This window comes from Trifolium pratense, linkage group LG7 (genome assembly GCF_020283565.1).
Source record: "Trifolium pratense cultivar HEN17-A07 linkage group LG7, ARS_RC_1.1, whole genome shotgun sequence".
Taxonomy (NCBI): domain Eukaryota; kingdom Viridiplantae; phylum Streptophyta; class Magnoliopsida; order Fabales; family Fabaceae; genus Trifolium; species Trifolium pratense.
Window position 1 is genome coordinate 49,120,617 of NC_060065.1, and position 17,823 is coordinate 49,138,439.

Consider the following 17,823-nt stretch of genomic DNA (forward strand, 5'->3'; position numbering starts at 1 on the left):
AATTTCGGGTCAAACTTATGTTTTTCGACCCGTAGCTTTTTAAGCCCAATTTTCTCTGAGTACTTAAGCAAAAACACAGCTAGGGTTTCAAAAAAAAAATTCTGATTCACGCAAAAAAATAGAAAAGAAAGGCTGCTACATTCTCATGGAGAACTAGCAACCCTAGGTTGATCCATTGGTATACGGGAACATCGTTCATGACTTCTTGAGGTTCAATTCTTAATAGTAATTCAGTTTATTTATTTATTGTCTTCTCTTATCAATTCATGCTCTTTATTTATTTATGAAACTCGAATATAGTGATGCTTAATCTCTATTTTGAGTTATATATTTTGAGACTTTTCGGATTAATTCATCGCTTGTATGACTAGTTCGAATAGGAATTGATATAGGTTTTTTCGCGCTTAGCAAAAAAGGGTTGGTCGAAATTTGTCATGATACAAACCGTGTTCTAAGTGACGCTTGTTCACTACTCATGGTTAGTTGAACACATTCTTTGCTTAATCGAATGAATTCGTATAAACTGTTTATCGCTTGTATAATCGGTCTTATAAACCAACCAAGGCATGAATATATAAACAATATTTTATGTGAACCGAGGATAGAATCATATCGAAGTTTTCCTAAAACCAATGGATTGATCGTCTTTTTATCAATTGAATTTCTAATACTACTCTTTCGATCTAAACAAACCCAAAACCCCATATTTAATTGTGTTATTCATTGTTCTTATTTTTACTAATTATTAAATTAGAGGTCCTTGTGAGACGACCAAGGTTAACTACCTTGTTACTACTTTTCTTAATTAAAACTTATTTTGATCACGAAACGACAGTGATCACCCAAATTAAAGAATAAGTAAAAAAAAATACAAAAGAAAAACATAATCTGAATTTGAAGTTGCTGGTTGTGATTGGTTGAATAATATGTGGCACCTACATGGCCTTAGCACCTTATCCCATAAACCATAGTATTGACAGTTGTGGTGGTCGTTAAAAAAACCACACATCATCTTATTATTACAATCTCCTTTCATTCTCAAACTCACAAAATCTTCCTCACCATGGCTTCCACTACTCTCTCCCCTGCAACTCCTTCTCAGGTATCATTAAAATAAAAAGCAATTTTTTTTGTTAAAGTTAGTTTCTTTTGAGTATTGTGATTAAAAGGGTCTTTTTATTTTTATGATTTCAGCTATGTTCTGGAAAGAGTGGGATGTTTTGTCCCTCAATGGCTCTTGTTATGAAGCAAACAAGAACTCAGATGATTGGAAAGAGTAATAAAGGAATGAAAATTACTTGCCAAGCTACTAGCATTCCTGCTGATAGAGTACCTGACATGAGTAAGAGGAAGACCTTGAATCTGCTTCTTCTTGGTGCTCTTTCACTTCCTACTGCTGGAATGCTTGTTCCTTATGGATCTTTCCTTGTCCCTCCAGGGTAAGTTTTATAGTCTCATCAGTTGCGAAATATTTGTTTATAAGTGAGGGCAATCCTCACCTTACAAGCTGGTTTTGTAGGGATGAGTTATAGGAGCTCTCAATTCTAAGACTTTTACTTTTTATTATTAGCTCAAATTAAGGTTTTATTCCCTATTTGGTGAGACATGTTGATGTTGTATTGACTTGTAGAATTGTGTGAATTGGTGTTTAGTTTTAATCAAATCAAGTGCTGGTTTAGGATTTTTCTGTTAACATATAGTTCTATTATAGGCATGTAGCATGTAACATGTAATGTTGTATAATATATGAAGCACCGACACAAACATAAACACTGGATATGATAATGAAATTACATGTAAATAAACATTGGTAATAATTTAAAAAATTAAAGTGATTGCATGTATGTAGCCATACCTGTTACTTGTCGGACACTGGAGCACGTTTTCAATTTGAAGTATCGGTGCTAGATAATTTTTTTTTTGTTGATATTAACCCTCTAGTTCCCAAGAGAATGGGGCCTCGGTAATCCAGAATTAGGCAGCGAGGTAAGTAAAGTTTGGCTAAGAATTGTTTCCACCAGGAATCAAACTCGAGTTCTTCCGAACGATTCGTCCTAGGGGAGCTCATTAACCACTTGAGCACAATGTCTTGGTTTCGGTTCTAGATAATTTGTACTTGTGGGATACTCGAACACGCTTTCAATTCATGTATCTTACTTTTCATATAGTCATAATTTTAATGATTTTTACGGTGAGGGACTATTTGAATTGATTTTTCCCAACTCTTTGGAATATTGCCTCCATTATTTCACTTTGCTTTCTTGTCACATTAGCATCAAATTCCATAACATGTTTAAATTTATCCCATGTCTAATAAAATGTATCAAACAAGAGAACTATTAGCATTCTACCATGTTGCTCAATGCTAATTATCTGTTGCATTTGGAATCCAAAAAGTTTTATGATTCTTCATTCTCAGTTTCTTCACCTATCAAATTATTAACGAAAAACACATTACAGGTCAGGCTCTGCAACCGGTGGTACCGTTGCCAAGGATGCCGTTGGCAATGATGTAGTTGCAGCAGAATGGCTCAAGACTCATGGACCAGGCGACCGCACTCTTACCCAAGGATTAAAGGTAAGTGTAGAATTGTTAAGTCGTTAGAGCATCTCCAATGAGAGTTCTTATCAGGGTCTTTGATATTCAAATAACAGAACTTTTTTAAATAACAGGGTGATCCTACCTACCTTGTAGTAGAGAACGACAGAACACTTGCAACATTTGCGATTAATGCCGTATGCACTCACCTCGGGTGTGTCGTGCCGTTTAACACAGCTGAAAAAAAGTTCATCTGCCCATGCCATGGATCTCAGTACAATGACCAAGGAAGAGTTGTAAGAGGACCCGCTCCCTTGGTAAGCACAGACGAAAACTTTTTCATTTGACAAACTAATTTAGCTGCAGGTGTTTTTACTTAGAAGAATAAGCATTCAGGCTTCTTGCGATTTGTTTCTTAGGGCTTGTTTGGATTTACTTATTTATACGTATCTCATTCACATAAACATTTGATAGACTGTTTGAGAGTTTATGAAAACAACAGCTTATGCAATGTCTATAAACTATTTTCAGCTTAATTCCATACACTCTCCAGGATAGCTTGTCAAAACAACTTATAACAATTTGACTTCATTTTATCTTTTATTATGAGAAAAGTTACTACATAAGCTCTTTTATGAGAAGCATTATGCTATAAGCACTTAATTAAGTTGTTTATCTTCAATTGTCTTTGCTTCTTGTACTTGTACTGATGAACATTCTTGTTCTAAATATTGGACAGTCCCTTGCATTGGCACATTGTGATGTTGGTTTAGATGATGGGAAGGTTCTGTTTGTTCCATGGACTGAAACAGATTTCAGAACAGGTGATGCTCCATGGTGGTCTTAGACTTCTTAAACATGTCCCTATATTGTAATATATATTCAAATCTGAAATTCAAACATCTGTTTTTGTATTAATGCATAAACACATTTTGTAATCAAATCAATATTGTGTATTGAAGCTGGTATAAGGTGAAAACAAAACCTAGATGTTGTTTTTTTGTCCATAACTTACTTGTTGTGTTAATCGTCCCACATTTGATATATCATACATGACTTGAACAAATGTTTATAAGTGAAAGACAATCTTCAACGTGGTGGTAACGAAAGAATTCAATTGCGTGAAAGACGGGTTGATGAAAAGACTTGTCTAATTGTTATGGATTATGTTATTCAATGTCATTAGTCATTTAGGTTCATAGTTAAAATGATAAATCTATAAAGATGGTGGTTGCTTGAATCTAGGATTAGGTATAATTTGTACTGGCTTAGTGAACACACTACTCCGAAGTTGAACATATCATGAAACCTTGATTGAAGGTAGTCGCGTCACAAGGGCACGTAGTCTAATTGGAGGTGGTCACGGTGAAGGTGAATCGTGCATGTTGTGAATCCGAAGAAAACTACATCAATAACTTTTAGTGTGTGAGACAAATCAATTGAAACAACCAAACAACATGAATGAGCAGCAATCACACAAAAGCTAAAACACAATAAAGCGATAAAGAACACGAATAATTGTTTATCCAGTTCGGTTAAAACCAACCTACTCTTGGGGAGAGAGAGTTCTCTGTTCCACTATCAAACAAAAGATTCAATTCAAAGAGTTGCAAGAATTTAGAGTTTTTCTAAATTTTATCTTTTTTCCGAATCTCTCCCCGTGACCAAGAGTTTCAATCAATAAGGTGTTTCTCGTTGTTACAATGATTATCCAAACCCTAAAATATACCCAAAAAGATCTCCTTTTGACTCTAGATTGATGTTGATGAACAATCCTTTGCAAAACACACTTTCTCTCTCTTCCTGGCGGCTGAACAAATGAAGCAGCAGTATATATGCAGCCAGTTGCACCAGGGGTAGGAATTGGCGCACCATGCGCTAGGCTCCACCTGCGCCTCATACTCCACAACTGGTGCCCCATGTGCCACAGGCAGTATTTTCTGCTTCAATCCATCATTTTCAAGGCAATTTCCAACCGTACATTATAGCAAGCCAAATAAATTGCATTTAAACTATAAACTAAAGATCACACTTAAACAAGTAACTAATAAATGAACTAAAAAAAAAACTGCACATCTTAGTCATAATTGCTAACTGCAAATAATTCAAAATGTCTTCCAAGTAAGTCTAGAATAGAGAGGATCAGAAGGACTCCCCCCTCTCACTAATATTTTGAAATGAGAGTACTCTCCTCATTATCCACTAATCCCCCAAGGTTGTCATCAACTATTAGTTAACATTATTAAATAATAAACTAGCCACGACCAAAAAATAAAGTAGTAATAAACTAGCCGACGTAAAGGTTGGAGTAACTACTGTGGACTTTCAAAAAAAAAACTACTGTGGACGTCACGGCAGAGTCGGTATGAATATTCCCAGCAGCAAAGTGTGAAAACAAATCTCAAACAAATCATAAAACGTTGAATTCAGATTTATAAAGTTTAATTAGCTCTCTATTTCCTAAGTGAATGATTTGAAATAAATAAAATTTAATAAAAGAATTATGTATCTAAAAAGAATTTATTAATTACTTAAAATCAATATCTTATTTTATATGAGTGATTTCGAACCAACTAAATTTTGATCTAATAATAAAAAATTCGAATAGTATGCTAAATATTCTGAGTATTATAGCACACAAAAAGAATACAAGTGAATTCTAGGACTGCTTAGTACTGCGTGCAAGTCCTAAAATGCTGCTTGCTGTTTTTTTATCACAATGATTACGCAATTCCACGTTCATAGTTGACTCACGACCAATTTTGTTTAAGCTCCACTTGCATTTGTTATTTTTTCTAAACATATGTTCATATTTTTAAATTTATTAAATAATTGATGTATTTTTTTTTTTACAAAACTTATACACTGTTTCATATCTACAAGTAAAAACAATACAAATGTCAACTTTTGATTAGAGAACAGTAAAAACTGTAGGTATGGAACAGTGTATAGATATTTTTTTTTGTACATATACGAAATGACAAGTGGAGAGATCAAATCAGAGATTGAATCCCGATCATGACGTCCGACACTAATAATTTTGACATTTTTGTTCATTGAAATAGGATTTGTGGACAATGAATGTTGTATTTAATTTATTATATAGATTGAATATATTAATTATTTAATTAATATAAAATATGTTTTTTTTTTTTAATAGGACCACCGGAGGAATTACTAGCAGAGGAACTGGTACTTCTACTCCCCAGTCTCTTGGTATATTCTTATTCTTATTAATTATAGTGTCGAACCAAAATTTTAAGATTATATCAAAACATTCAAAAACATATTAAAATTTTCCGTTAAGAAACTTTACAAAATTAGCTAAGCCGAAAATTGCCTCCTATAATGTATTTATCTCATCTAATGTGAGATTTTTAACATTTTCTCACGCTCAAGATTGAATATCTAATGGGTGATCCAATAAATCTTAGAGACACTTTAAAAACTTACCTTAATCTATGTGGAATTTGGGTTGTTTATAAAATAGAAAATGAATAAATTAATATACAAGGAAGGAGTATATATAAAGATTCTTCTCTCTAACTTCTTGCTGCTCATGTTTCTCTTTCTCAGCTATTCAGTGGTACCTTGAAGTAATCTCCTTCTCTACTAATAATATAGTAAGCTCAATCTCCCTATTCTTCTTTAATATTTTCGTTATCTTTCATTCAACTTAAGTGCTATAATAATATGATGTATCTCTATATATTTAGATTTCTTTAGTACTCATTAATTTTCCCTTGTACCATAGAAGGAAGAAAGAAACCTTGTTTTGTTAATATCTATTGGCTAATTTAATTGTGTCTTCTACTTCTTCTACACTTACAATTGATATTCACTTTATCTTTTAGATATTCATGGTTATTGCCTTCCTTAAAGTCTTTGGTATATCTAACTGTCTGTACATTGCCTATCCTCTTATCATACTGGACGATGTAGATGTCAATATATTTTAAATCAATTATATATTTAAATTAATAATAAAAATCGTGGCAACTTTTGTCCACATACCATGATATTTTGATCGAGTTATTATAGTGCAATTATTGATCTTTCAATGTATTAAAATGGTAAATATACTTACAATTGTCTGTTTTACTATTATTTACTTTGGTCATTATTATTATTTTTATTTTTATTTTTTTGGTTTATACCACTAGTATCCGGTCTACTGGACCGACTAATCTAATTCGGAGTCATCCAAGTTGACATCAAATGGTTTCAACCCTCCTTTCGAATGCAGTTGCAGGGATAAAATTTAGTTAATTTATCTTTAGATAATAATCAATTTAGTCAATTTATTTTCTGTTAGTCAATTTTGTTCATTAAATTAATAACAAAAGAGTATTAAAGATGTATTTATAATTTTGTCCCCGTGAACTTATCTCAGTTGGTAGGGACATCGCGTTATAAACGTAGGAGCCGGAGTTCGAACCTCGGACACTCCACTTATCCACCTTTAAGGTGGAATTTCTAGCCACTAGGCTATTTGATCCCAAAAAAATGTATTTACAATTTTTGATATATTTAAGCATCAAAATAATTATTTATTGTATATTTTCATAAGTAGGGATCAAATTGACCGGTTTTTAAATTAAATGACCATACTGACCTTTAAAAATAAATTAAGGGACTAAACAGATCTTTTATAATTTAGAATATTTGATTTATTAATTTATGATCTTTTATTATGACTTAATTGATTTCTTTTTAATTACTACTATATTTATATACAAAAATCATAGGTGTTGACAGGGGTGGATAATATCTCTCTAGCTCTATATTTATTTATAGTTATGTAGGATCACATTACAAATATAGAATAACATGTACACATTGAATTCCACCAAAAAAAAAAAGTGTACACATTGAAGCCTTAAATTGTGGTTATCTTTTTAATTTCTTGCAGAAGTTTGATTGAAAAGAATAATCCACGGCAGAGCCATGGTCAACCTTGAACCTCCAACACGTTTAGAGGTTTTATGCTTAATTGAATCTATCATTACTTTAGCTTAAGAATGCAAATTTCAAAATGTTTTTTTTTCCTTAATTTTTTTATAATTTTCTTTTGGTATTTATAGGGAAAATATGCTGCAATAGTGGTTTGCTTTCTTCTTGGCAATGGATGTCTTTTCTCCTGGAACAGTATGCTCACAATAGAAGATTACTACATGTACTTATTTCCAGTAAGTAATTAGTGTATTTTTAATGTTTAGGGAGGACCGTAGTTCGATTCCCCGAAACTGCGATCGAGAGGGGGCTGAAATTACTTTATGCCAGAACTTACCCCCGAACCAGATTTAACTTGTGGTAAAAAACAAAAAAAAAAACATTTTTATTAGATCAAAAAGATTAATTGCATAAATAGATTAATTTTTTTTTTTGTGCTTTTGCAGAAATATCACCCCTCAAGAGTGCTTACACTTGTATATCAGCCATTTGCAGTTGGGACACTTGCTATTTTGTCTTATAATGAGGCAAAAGTCAATACTAGATTAAGGAATTTGTTTGGATATACTCTATTTTTCATAACCACTTTGTTGGTGTTAGTAGTAAGTTTTATATATTCAATTGTTTGTGAACTTTGATTCAATTCCTTTAGGATGATTTTGATTTTGATGTTGTTTTTTCAATTAATTTGTTGTAGATTAATTTAGCAACATCAGGTAAAGGAGGAATTGGAACTTTTATTGGTATATGTGCAATTAGTGGTGGTTTTGGAGTTGCAGATGCACATGTTCAAGGTGGAATGGTGGGAGATTTGTCCTACATGCAGCCAGAATTTGTTCAGGTCAGTTATAGTTGTCATAGTTCTAAATTGCGGTCTATAATAGCAATATAACAATTGTGGTCGCATACGAAAACACAAATAGAGAAACACACACTGTTTGACAACGAAAGTTGGTCAATTGTGTTTACGTCTCTGACCGCAGATGGACTCTAATTGTTATATAATACGAATAAAAGATTATGATTTAATTACAATGTACAACTTGTACTTATACTTAAAGACTTAAAACTCGTTCGACCGACCTATCCACTTATCAGTAGCAATGAACCATAATCAACTTCTATATTAGTGCTATGGTATTATTGAAAATGCCTTTAGCAAATAAATTTAGTTAATGTGGTTTTTATTGTTACAGTCCTTCCTTGGTGGTTTGGCAGCATCTGGTGCATTAACATCTGGTTTAAGGTTAATTACAAAAGCAGCATTTGATAATTCTAAGGATGGTCTTAGAAAAGGAGCTAGTAAGTTCAGATTTTATGTGATGATGTTGTAATTCTTGTTTGTTGCTATTGAAATAGACATAATTATGACCATTTTCTTCACTCTCAATACTATTTAGTTGCTGATAATAATTATATACTTTCATTGCAGTTCTATTCTTTGCCATATCAACATTCTTTGAGTTTCTATGTGTTCTTCTCTATGCATTTGTTTTTCCTAAAATACCAATTGTGAAGTACTACCGTTCAATAGCAGCATCAGAAGGATGCAAAACTGTTTCAGCTGATCTTGCAGCTGGTGGAATCCAAACTATACCTCAAGGAGTACTATTTCTTTCTTATGCTTTAGTTTCCAACAATGAAGCCCGGACGGCGACGCCCCTCAAATTAGGCATATTCTGGTGTCGGGCATGCACACCGACACAAGATTACATTGAATTATGTCATTTTTCAAATTATTATCGATATTGACATATCAGTGTTGTGTCCGGTGTCCGTGTTTGTGTCTGTACTTCATAGATTTCCAATATTTCTCAAATTTTCTCATTGTTTATGATTCACATTATTTGATAAGAATTTTCCTGTTTTTAGGAAGAGGACTTGGCACAAAAACAAGAGAGGAAGGGAAACAAGCAATTGTTTCTTGAAAACATTGATTATTTACTTGATATGTTCCTAATATATGCATTGACACTTTCTATTTTCCCTGGATTCCTTTCTGAAGACACTGGAGCACATAGTTTAGGAACCTGGTATGTTCATTGCTTCCTGCATTATAAATCTTTTGATAATTTTGTCATTTTATTTTTCTTTCAAAACTTTTTCTTCTACCGAAGTGACAAAAATTGAAGCAAATATAATTTCATTTTTGTAGGTATGCACTTGTGTTAATTGCAATGTATAATGTGTGGGATCTAATAGGAAGATACATCCCACTCTTGGGGTTCTTGAAATTGGAGTCAAGAAAATTGATCACGGTCGTAATTCTATGTCGTTTCTTACTTGTTCCGGCTTTTTATTTCACTGCAAAGTATGGTGATCAAGGTTGGATGATAATGCTGACATCATTCTTAGGGCTATCGAATGGTTATCTCACTGTCTGCGTTATGACATCTGCACCCAAAGGATATAAGGTAAGACTATATTATTGTGTTTAATTTGGATTCGTCAACTTTGCAGTTGAGAATTCTCTGCATTCACACATTCAGCACATCTAAACTGTTTGATCCAGATTGTACGGCCACCAATATTCTGAATATGTGAATGCGGGATTCCCTTAATAAAGTGGATCCGAATTCATTTAATATATGAAGGGTTCGGTGTTCTAGAACCTATTTAAGTTGAGATACATTAATATTACATGTTTTGATTTATTGTAGGGGCCAGAACAAAATGCATTGGGAAACCTTTTGGTATTGTTTCTACTTGGAGGTATTTTTGCAGGGGTGACATTAGACTGGTTGTGGTTGATAGGTAAAGGTTGGTGACATCTCAATTAGGACTAATTAAAGAAATGGTTGTTAAAAAGGAAAATATATTGGTGTTATCTTTTTAGAGAGATTGTTTAATGGCACACAACAAAAGGGTGTAGGTGTCATTTACACAAAATACATTGAATTGTGTTGAGGAGATTTCAAGATTATTTGTAATTTTATTATGGTTTTACTTGTAATATTGGTGTTTTTGGCAATTTGAGGAATATAGTCTTTACAAGCTATAATGTTGAGCTGGTCTACGTCAAACAGTTTTCATCAAATCTGATTTTAGATTCGGTTGAATCTCCATTCCCTAATTTCTTTACATAGATGAGATCAGAGTTGATGAAAACAGTTGTGCCTATGCGAGCTCAACATCTTAATTGACAAGAAACTCATTAAGGCATGTGAGCTCTATAGATTAGAGTAGTATGTTGTATCTAAGTTAAATAATAAAATCTCGCTTTAGACTAGAGATTTTCTTTTTGCGCTCTCCGTTACACTCGCGCCCCCATGACATTCCCAATTTACTCCCTCGCTACTTAGCATGCACGTGTGTAAAAATGCAAAAACTAACAAAAAATCGTTGGCATGCTACACAGCAAGTAGTGTTTGCATTCCACATAATAAGAATTTCTCCATTTTTTGCATTATCCTTTAAGGAGAAAATTTCTGATTAACACCATAATGACATGATTGGGCCTTTAATTAGATCCATATCATATTGAGGAGTTATAAGACTAAGAGAATTACTTTTCCCACCCTACTGATTTTGGGGGCGTTATTCGATTCCTGCGCCTAAATATTTTTCATTTTAACTCTTTTTTTAACAGAAAAAGTCATGTTTTATTGTTATCAACTCTGTTTTCAATTTTTTTTTTTAAAAAAAGAAAAACTCTATTTTTAGCAAACACAAATCACATGTGATTTTAACAAAAGTTTATAGAATTTAATTTATAGAATTGAAAAAGGAGGTATGGTTTGAATTTCGGATAGAAGGAATTTTTGTTTGTGAAGTTTATTTGAGAATTAAGGATTTATTTTGAATAATATAATTTTAATTTATTGATAAAAATTATTAATATTATTTGTAATATTTTAACTACGTGACATCTAACGTGTTACAATTGACTTCGTCATGTTATTAAGAATGATCCTAAAATAGGGTAGGGATTAAAAGTAAAAAAATGTAAGTAATTTTTTTTTATCAAACATGGCCCTCCACAAAAAATTATCCTAGCTCCGCCATTGTATACATGAGTCGGGTTTGAACCCCAAATACTTTTCTTATTCACCTTAAAAATGAAATTTCTAATCACTAGACTGTTTGAAGAAGAAAAAAAATGATAAGACAAAAAACTTGTGCATAGTGCAAAAGTAATTTAATGTTAAATACACTTTTACAAAAACTTTTGCTGAAAACAAATGTCAGAACTGATTGTCGAATCATATTAGGCGGTCCAGTGAGGCGGATATCGGTGGCGGTGAAAAGTAGGAAAAAAAAAATCGATACATTTATTTAATTACAGGAAACTTGGAAAGGAATGTAACCAAAAAAAATAATTACAGGAAAGGAAAATATACAAAGTACACACTAGGTGTTACCACGGGTGGATAGTATCTATCAACAGAGTATGTATATGATGTACACATTGAATTGAATTTCACCCAAATAGAAAGTACACATTAAAGCCTTAAATTGGGGTTATCTTTTTAATTGCTTGCAGAATTTTGATCTAAAATAATAATCCACGGCAGAGCCATGGCCAACATTGAGCCTCCAACGCGTCTACAGGTTTATGTTATGCTTAATTGAATCTATCATTACTTTAGCTTAAGAAATCAATTGCAAAATAATAATAGTAATAATTTTTTTTTTTGTCTTGAGGTGGTAATGCACTGAAATTAAACTCACATATAATTGTGAGATATCGGGTTCGAACCCGGATCACGACCTCCGGTCTAACAATTTCGACATTTTTGCCAATTGAGCTGAGACTTATGGGACATTTTTTTTTCTAAATTTCCTTATATATTTTTAATTTGCTTTTTGTATTTATAGGGAAAATATGCTGCAATAGTGGTATGCTTTCTTCTTGGCAATGGATGTCTTTTCTCCTGGAACAGTATGCTCACAATTGAAGATTATTACATTTACTTGTTTCCAGTAAGTAATTAGTGTATTTTTTATATTTAACTACATTTTTTATTGTTATAAAACATTTTTTATTAGATAAAAAAGATTAATTGGGCAAATAGATTAATTTATTAACTTTTGTCCTTTTGCAGAAATATCATCCCTCAAGGGTGCTTACACTTGTATATCAGCCATTTGCAGTTGGGACACTTGCTATTTTGTCTTATAATGAGGCAAAAGTCAATACTAGATTAAGGAATTTGTTTGGATATATTCTATTTTTCATAACCACTTTGTTGGTTTTAGTAGTAAGTTTTATATATATTCAATTGTTTGTGAACTTTGATGATGATTTTTTATTTTGATTTTGATGTTGTTTTTCCAATTAATTTGTTGTAGATTAATTTAGCAACATCAGGTAAAGGAGGAATTGGAACTTTTATTGGTATATGTGCAATTAGTGGTGCCTTTGGAGTTGCAGATGCTCATGTTCAAGGTGGAATGGTGGGAGACTTATCCTACATGCAGCCAGAATTCGTTCAGGTCCATCATAGAAACACACAGTATTTCACAACGAAATTCAGTCAATTGTACTTAAGTCTCTCACTGCAGAAGGACTAAAGTTGTTTTATATATTATGAGTGAAAAAGATTATGATTTAATTTTGTAGTTAAGGACTCGTTCTACCAACCTGCGCACTTATCAGTAACTATGAACCATAATCAACTACTATCTATGTTAGTGCTATGGTGTTATTAAAAATGTCTTTAGCAAATGAATTTATTTAATGTGGCTTTTATTGTTACAGTCCTTCTTTGGTGGTTTGGCAGCATCTGGTGCATTAACATCTGGTTTAAGGTTAATTACAAAAGCAGCATTTGAGCATTCTAAGGATGGTCTTAGAAAAGGAGCTAGTAAGTTCAACTTTTATGTGATGATGTTGTAATTCTTGTTTGTTGCTATTTAAATAGACATAATTATGACCATTTTCTTCACTCTCCATATTATTTAGTTGCTAATTATATACTTTTGTTGCAGTTCTATTCTTTGCCATATCAACATTCTTTGAGCTTTTATGTGTTCTTCTATATGCATTTGTTTTTCCTAAAATACCAATTGTGAAGTACTACCGTTCAATAGCAGCATCAGAAGGATGCAAAACTGTTTCAGCTGATCTTGCAGCTGGTGGAATCCAAACTATACCTAAAGGAGTACTATTTCTTTCTTCTGTTTTAGTTTAAAAAAATGAAGCACGGATGCCCCTCAAGTTAGGCATATATTCTGGTGTCAGACACGTGTCGGTCGGTGTATGACACCGACATAAGATTACATTGAATTATGTCATTTCTCAAATTATTTTCGATATTGACGTATCAGTGTTGTCTCCAGTGTCCTGTTTGTGTCCGTACTTCATAGGTTTCCAATGTATCTCAAATTTTCTCATTGTTTATGATTCACATTAGTTGATAAGAATTTTCGTGTTTCAGGAAGAGGACTTTGCACAAATACAAGAGAGGAAGGGAAACAAGCAATTGTTTCTTGAAAACATTGATTATTTACTTGATATGTTCCTAATATTTGCATTGACACTGTCTATTTTCCCTGGATTCCTTTCTGAAGACACTGGAGCACATAGTTTAGGAACTTGGTATGTTCATTGCTCCATGCATTATAAATCTTTGATAATTTTCTTCAAAAATAAATCTTTGGTAATTTTATAATTTTATTTAAAACTTTTTCTTTTTATATGAATCAAAGCGACAAAGATTGAAGTAAATGTAATTTCACTTTTGTAGGTATGCACTTGTGTTAATTGCAATGTATAATGTGTGGGATCTAATAGGAAGATACATCCCACTCTTGGAGTTCTTGAAATTGGAGTCACGAAAATCGATCACAGTCGCAGTTCTAAGTCGTTTCTTACTTGTTCCGGCTTTTTATTTCACTGCAAAGTATGGTGATCAAGGTTGGATGATAATGTTGACCTCATTCTTGGGCCTATCCAATGGTTACCTCACTGTCTGTGTTATGACTTCTGCACCCAAAGGATATAAGGTAAGATTATGTTATTGTGTTTAATTTCGACCCGGCAACTTTGCAGTTGAGAATTCCCTGCATTCACACAATCATCACATCTAAACTGTTTGATCAAGATTGGACGACCATTAATATTCTGAACATGAGAATGCGGAATTCCCTTAATATATACAGTGAATCTGAATTTGTTTAATTCGTGAAGGGTTAAGTGTTCTAACACCTATTTAAGTTGAGACACATAAATATTTAATGTTTTGAATTATTGTAGGGGCCAGAACAAAATGCATTGGGAAACCTGTTGGTATTGTTTCTACTTGGAGGTATTTTTGCAGGGGTGACATTAGACTGGTTGTGGTTGATAGGTAAAGGTTGGTGAGATCTCAATTAGGACAAACTAAAAGAATGGTCTTTGTAAAAAGAAAAAAGAATATTGGTGTTATCTTTCTTTCTACAGATAAGGTTTAATGGCACACAACAAAAAGGTGTAGGTGTCATTTACACAAAATGTAATAAGAAAAGGAAAACAATCACTTCTAGTTCAACCAAATTAACACAAAATCCATTAAATTGTGATGAAGAGATTTCAATATTATTTGTAATTTAATTATGGTTTTACTTGTAATATTGGTGTTTGTGTTGTATTGACTTTACTACTATAGCACTGTACCCATTCTTTAGTTATCTAATTTTGACTGTACTTAGATTAGAGTATATATATTTTATATCTTTTCAAAGAAAATAAATGAAAAGCAACCTTTATATTGCTGGCAATTTAATGAGTAGAATATTCATCACTTAGTTAAATTGTTTTCACTAGAATAATATAGTCTTTACCAGAGCTAGAATGTTGAGCTCGTTTTAGGCCAAACTGTTTTCATCAAATTTGAGCTCAGATCAAAGTTGATGAAAACAGTTGTACCTATGAGAACTCAACATCTTAATTGACAAGGATTTGATTATGGTTTATTAATTCAATGATAGAAAAGAAACTTGTGCATAGTGCAATAGTAATTTAACGTTAAATACACTTTTACAAACTTTACATCAAAATAAAATTATTATATAAAGTTAATTTATAACACCATAAAATCAAACACAAAAAGAGCATGATAGATGATTGGAGTACTAAAAGGAGACTTTAGGCCAGCCCGTGACATTGTAAAATCGCATTCATTTGAATGTTGTTATTTGTCTGACTTGCATGCAGTACTCTCTCGATTCTTGAATAGCAAAAATGACAAAACTCAAACACGAACCTCTTTGTCCTTGGCTCTTTGCATATGTATTATATAGTATATATTTATCCAATAATAGAGTTTCACGTGACTGACACAATCAGAGAAGAGGACCCTTTCAACTCCCCAAACAACCCGTGTAGTAGACCCTTCATAAAGACACAAGAATGATTTGGGACACAATAATAATAACTGCCCAAAATAACTTGATGAACGGTGAAGATGGTGCATGACTACTACTCTTGTGAACGAATTTGATCGAATCAACGGCTAAGGGCATGTTTTCTTGGTCTGGACTACATTTTATGTCGTGTGGATGAGCACTGTACATTATTGCGCGTAAAACCGCCGATACCGTTGGTATATATGCCGTCTTGTTCTTCCTTAATAGCCATGTTAGTGCCATCAGTTGACAGTCGCGGTTGTACATTTTCCTTTCCCGGTCACTCTCGCCCTCCTTCTTGTGCACTTTTAACTGCACATTCGAGGTTAAACACTTGATCTCAATCATTTGGTTAGAAATAATACTCCTATAAGTTACTTATTCTTTATTTATTATATCAGACATTCACGCAATTGACATATCACTAGTCATTTGAAACTACCGATGTGTCAAGTGCATAAATGTGCAATTACGAACTAACAAAAAATAATCGATATTTAAAAAATTAGCTATTAGAGATATAATTGGCTAAACTTTTCGATTGTAGGTGATGTTCAATTGATTTAACCACAATTGAAACCAATATCAAATAAATAGTATTAAAAATTATAGTAAAGGAAAATAAAAATCAGTTGATGCAAAATACAATGTAATTAGAATCAAACCAACTCGGGTGGAATAAGTAGCTCAGCTGGTTGAACGGACTAGTTCGTGTTCAACTGAAGAAACAACTCATTCGGTCTAATTTTTAAAACATTTGCGCTGTATATGTAATGTGCAATTGATTAGTTTACCTTTTGTAAGGCAGCAAGACATTTGGAGCAACCGGCATAAGAAGAGTTCCGGCAATTCTTCTCCAAATCACGAACAGCAGCAGTAGGAGTAGCTTTATGAGAACCGGAAACATTGCGATCCCTAGGAGAAACAGAGACGTTAAAAGCCGTAGGACAATTTAATGAGCTTATCTGATGAAGTCTGATTCCACAGAAGCACAATACAGCGTCACAACTAGCATTTGGTGTAGGGATTATAATGTTTCTATCGCGAAGCGAGTCTTGGAGTGAATTAACACACTTCTGAGAATCATCTGGCATCATCGGAAGGTCACCGCCAGAATTCTCCGAAGGAGAAGGAGAAATCTCCAGTGCTCTTCGCGCGTGAGCCGCGAAGAGCCAAGCTGCAAGCACTGGACAACAGCGGCTTCGGTCGAGGTTGTTTCCACAAGCGTCGTTGACGCCACCAAAGAGTTCGTTAGAGAGGTCTAGTTTGCATATTTGGGATTGAGTTGGAGTAGGATATGAAGGGACTGTGTTTGAATGTGCAAAGTGTGATATTGATGTTAAGAAAATTAAGTAAGCTAGGAAAGAAGTTAGTGATTGCATTTTTAATTTGCTATTATGTTGAGTTTGAATGTTGCTTTGAGTTTGGAGTTTGGAATGAAGGGTGAGTTGTTGCTGGGAGAATTTGTTTGGTGTTGGTACACTACTTGGATTGGGTAATAGTAATAGCATATGGATCAAAATGAGAATTAATATGGTTCACAAGGTTTTGAAAACGCTCAAGAAATGTGAGTCAGAGAATTTGACAGTTTGTGGTGTTTTTTTCACTTTTTTCATTTGTTTTTATCCTTTCTTGTGTCATTGTTATTTCTTTCTTTTGGGTGAATATGTCATTGTCATTCTCATTAGTAAATCAAAAGTACCATCCGCGCATAATTAGAGAGATTAATCATTTTGAATTAACTTAGATCCATTTGAAGAGTTTGTCTCTTCCAACAAATGATTCTCTATATGCGCTGATTGGAGAACGAACTCAAGATCAAATGATTAAGAAACTCAAGTATTTATCACTTGTGCACATATTTCATTGTTATTTCTATTCATCACATTTTATTGTATTTTAATTACCTTGGGTATACACAATTTTAATATTAGTTACCCTTCAGAGTTTTAATAAAATTTATGAGAAAGTCCATGTATAAGTGAAACAAGTTTTTATATACC

The 17,823-nt window shown here is 32.9% G+C and overlaps 4 protein-coding genes across 4 annotated transcripts; 3 read left to right on the forward strand and 1 right to left on the reverse strand.

Moving 5' to 3' along the window:
• Positions 1–902: 902 nt before the first annotated feature.
• Positions 903–3,549, forward strand: LOC123898217 (cytochrome b6-f complex iron-sulfur subunit, chloroplastic-like). Its single transcript, XM_045949118.1, has 5 exons — positions 903–1,102; positions 1,195–1,439; positions 2,461–2,578; positions 2,674–2,856; positions 3,279–3,549. The coding sequence occupies exons 1-5, from the start codon at positions 1,064–1,066 to the stop codon at positions 3,384–3,386; spliced, it is 693 nt and encodes a 230-aa protein (XP_045805074.1). The 5' UTR covers positions 903–1,063; the 3' UTR covers positions 3,387–3,549.
• A 2,350-nt stretch (positions 3,550–5,899) lies between these two features.
• Positions 5,900–10,463, forward strand: LOC123898688 (equilibrative nucleotide transporter 3-like). Its single transcript, XM_045949702.1, has 10 exons — positions 5,900–6,162; positions 7,452–7,519; positions 7,624–7,728; positions 7,939–8,094; positions 8,190–8,333; positions 8,689–8,794; positions 8,925–9,097; positions 9,365–9,525; positions 9,648–9,906; positions 10,153–10,463. Exons 2-10 carry the CDS (start codon positions 7,487–7,489, stop codon positions 10,258–10,260), a joined length of 1,245 nt encoding a protein of 414 aa, XP_045805658.1. The 5' UTR covers positions 5,900–6,162; positions 7,452–7,486; the 3' UTR covers positions 10,261–10,463.
• A 1,488-nt stretch (positions 10,464–11,951) lies between these two features.
• On the forward strand, positions 11,952–15,193 carry LOC123898690 (equilibrative nucleotide transporter 3-like). The gene is made up of 9 exons (XM_045949703.1): positions 11,952–12,043; positions 12,311–12,415; positions 12,538–12,693; positions 12,785–12,928; positions 13,194–13,299; positions 13,424–13,596; positions 13,873–14,033; positions 14,182–14,440; positions 14,691–15,193. Exons 1-9 carry the CDS (start codon positions 12,011–12,013, stop codon positions 14,796–14,798), a joined length of 1,245 nt encoding a protein of 414 aa, XP_045805659.1. The 5' UTR covers positions 11,952–12,010; the 3' UTR covers positions 14,799–15,193.
• A 209-nt stretch (positions 15,194–15,402) lies between these two features.
• LOC123897720 (uncharacterized GPI-anchored protein At4g28100-like) lies at positions 15,403–17,375 on the reverse strand. The gene is made up of 2 exons (XM_045948464.1): positions 16,615–17,375; positions 15,403–16,132 (listed from the first exon to the last, which is right to left on the reverse strand). The coding sequence occupies exons 1-2, from the start codon at positions 17,329–17,331 to the stop codon at positions 15,809–15,811; spliced, it is 1,041 nt and encodes a 346-aa protein (XP_045804420.1). The 5' UTR covers positions 17,332–17,375; the 3' UTR covers positions 15,403–15,808.
• Positions 17,376–17,823: the final 448 nt, after the last annotated feature.

Bases quoted from the DNA above. Each gene is read 5' to 3' on its own strand.
- LOC123898217 (XM_045949118.1), top strand. From the start codon at position 1,064: ATGGCTTCCACTACTCTCTCCCCTGCAACTCCTTCTCAG. The intron at 1,103-1,194 runs GTATCATTAAAA...TTATGATTTCAG, and splicing joins CCCCTGCAACTCCTTCTCAG to CTATGTTCTGGAAAGAGTGG. The intron at 2,857-3,278 runs GTAAGCACAGAC...AATATTGGACAG, and splicing joins TAAGAGGACCCGCTCCCTTG to TCCCTTGCATTGGCACATTG.
- LOC123898690 (XM_045949703.1), top strand. From the start codon at position 12,011: ATGGCCAACATTGAGCCTCCAACGCGTCTACAG. The intron at 12,929-13,193 runs GTCCATCATAGA...TTATTGTTACAG, and splicing joins TGCAGCCAGAATTCGTTCAG to TCCTTCTTTGGTGGTTTGGC. The intron at 14,441-14,690 runs GTAAGATTATGT...GAATTATTGTAG, and splicing joins CTGCACCCAAAGGATATAAG to GGGCCAGAACAAAATGCATT.
- LOC123897720 (XM_045948464.1), bottom strand. From the start codon at position 17,331: ATGCTATTACTATTACCCAATCCAAGTAGTGTACCAACACCAAACAAA. The intron at 16,133-16,614 runs GTAAACTAATCA...TCGAATGTGCAG, and splicing joins GTCTTGCTGCCTTACAAAAG to TTAAAAGTGCACAAGAAGGA.
- LOC123898688 (XM_045949702.1), top strand. From the start codon at position 7,487: ATGGTCAACCTTGAACCTCCAACACGTTTAGAG. The intron at 8,334-8,688 runs GTCAGTTATAGT...TTATTGTTACAG, and splicing joins TGCAGCCAGAATTTGTTCAG to TCCTTCCTTGGTGGTTTGGC. The intron at 9,526-9,647 runs GTATGTTCATTG...TCATTTTTGTAG, and splicing joins GCACATAGTTTAGGAACCTG to GTATGCACTTGTGTTAATTG.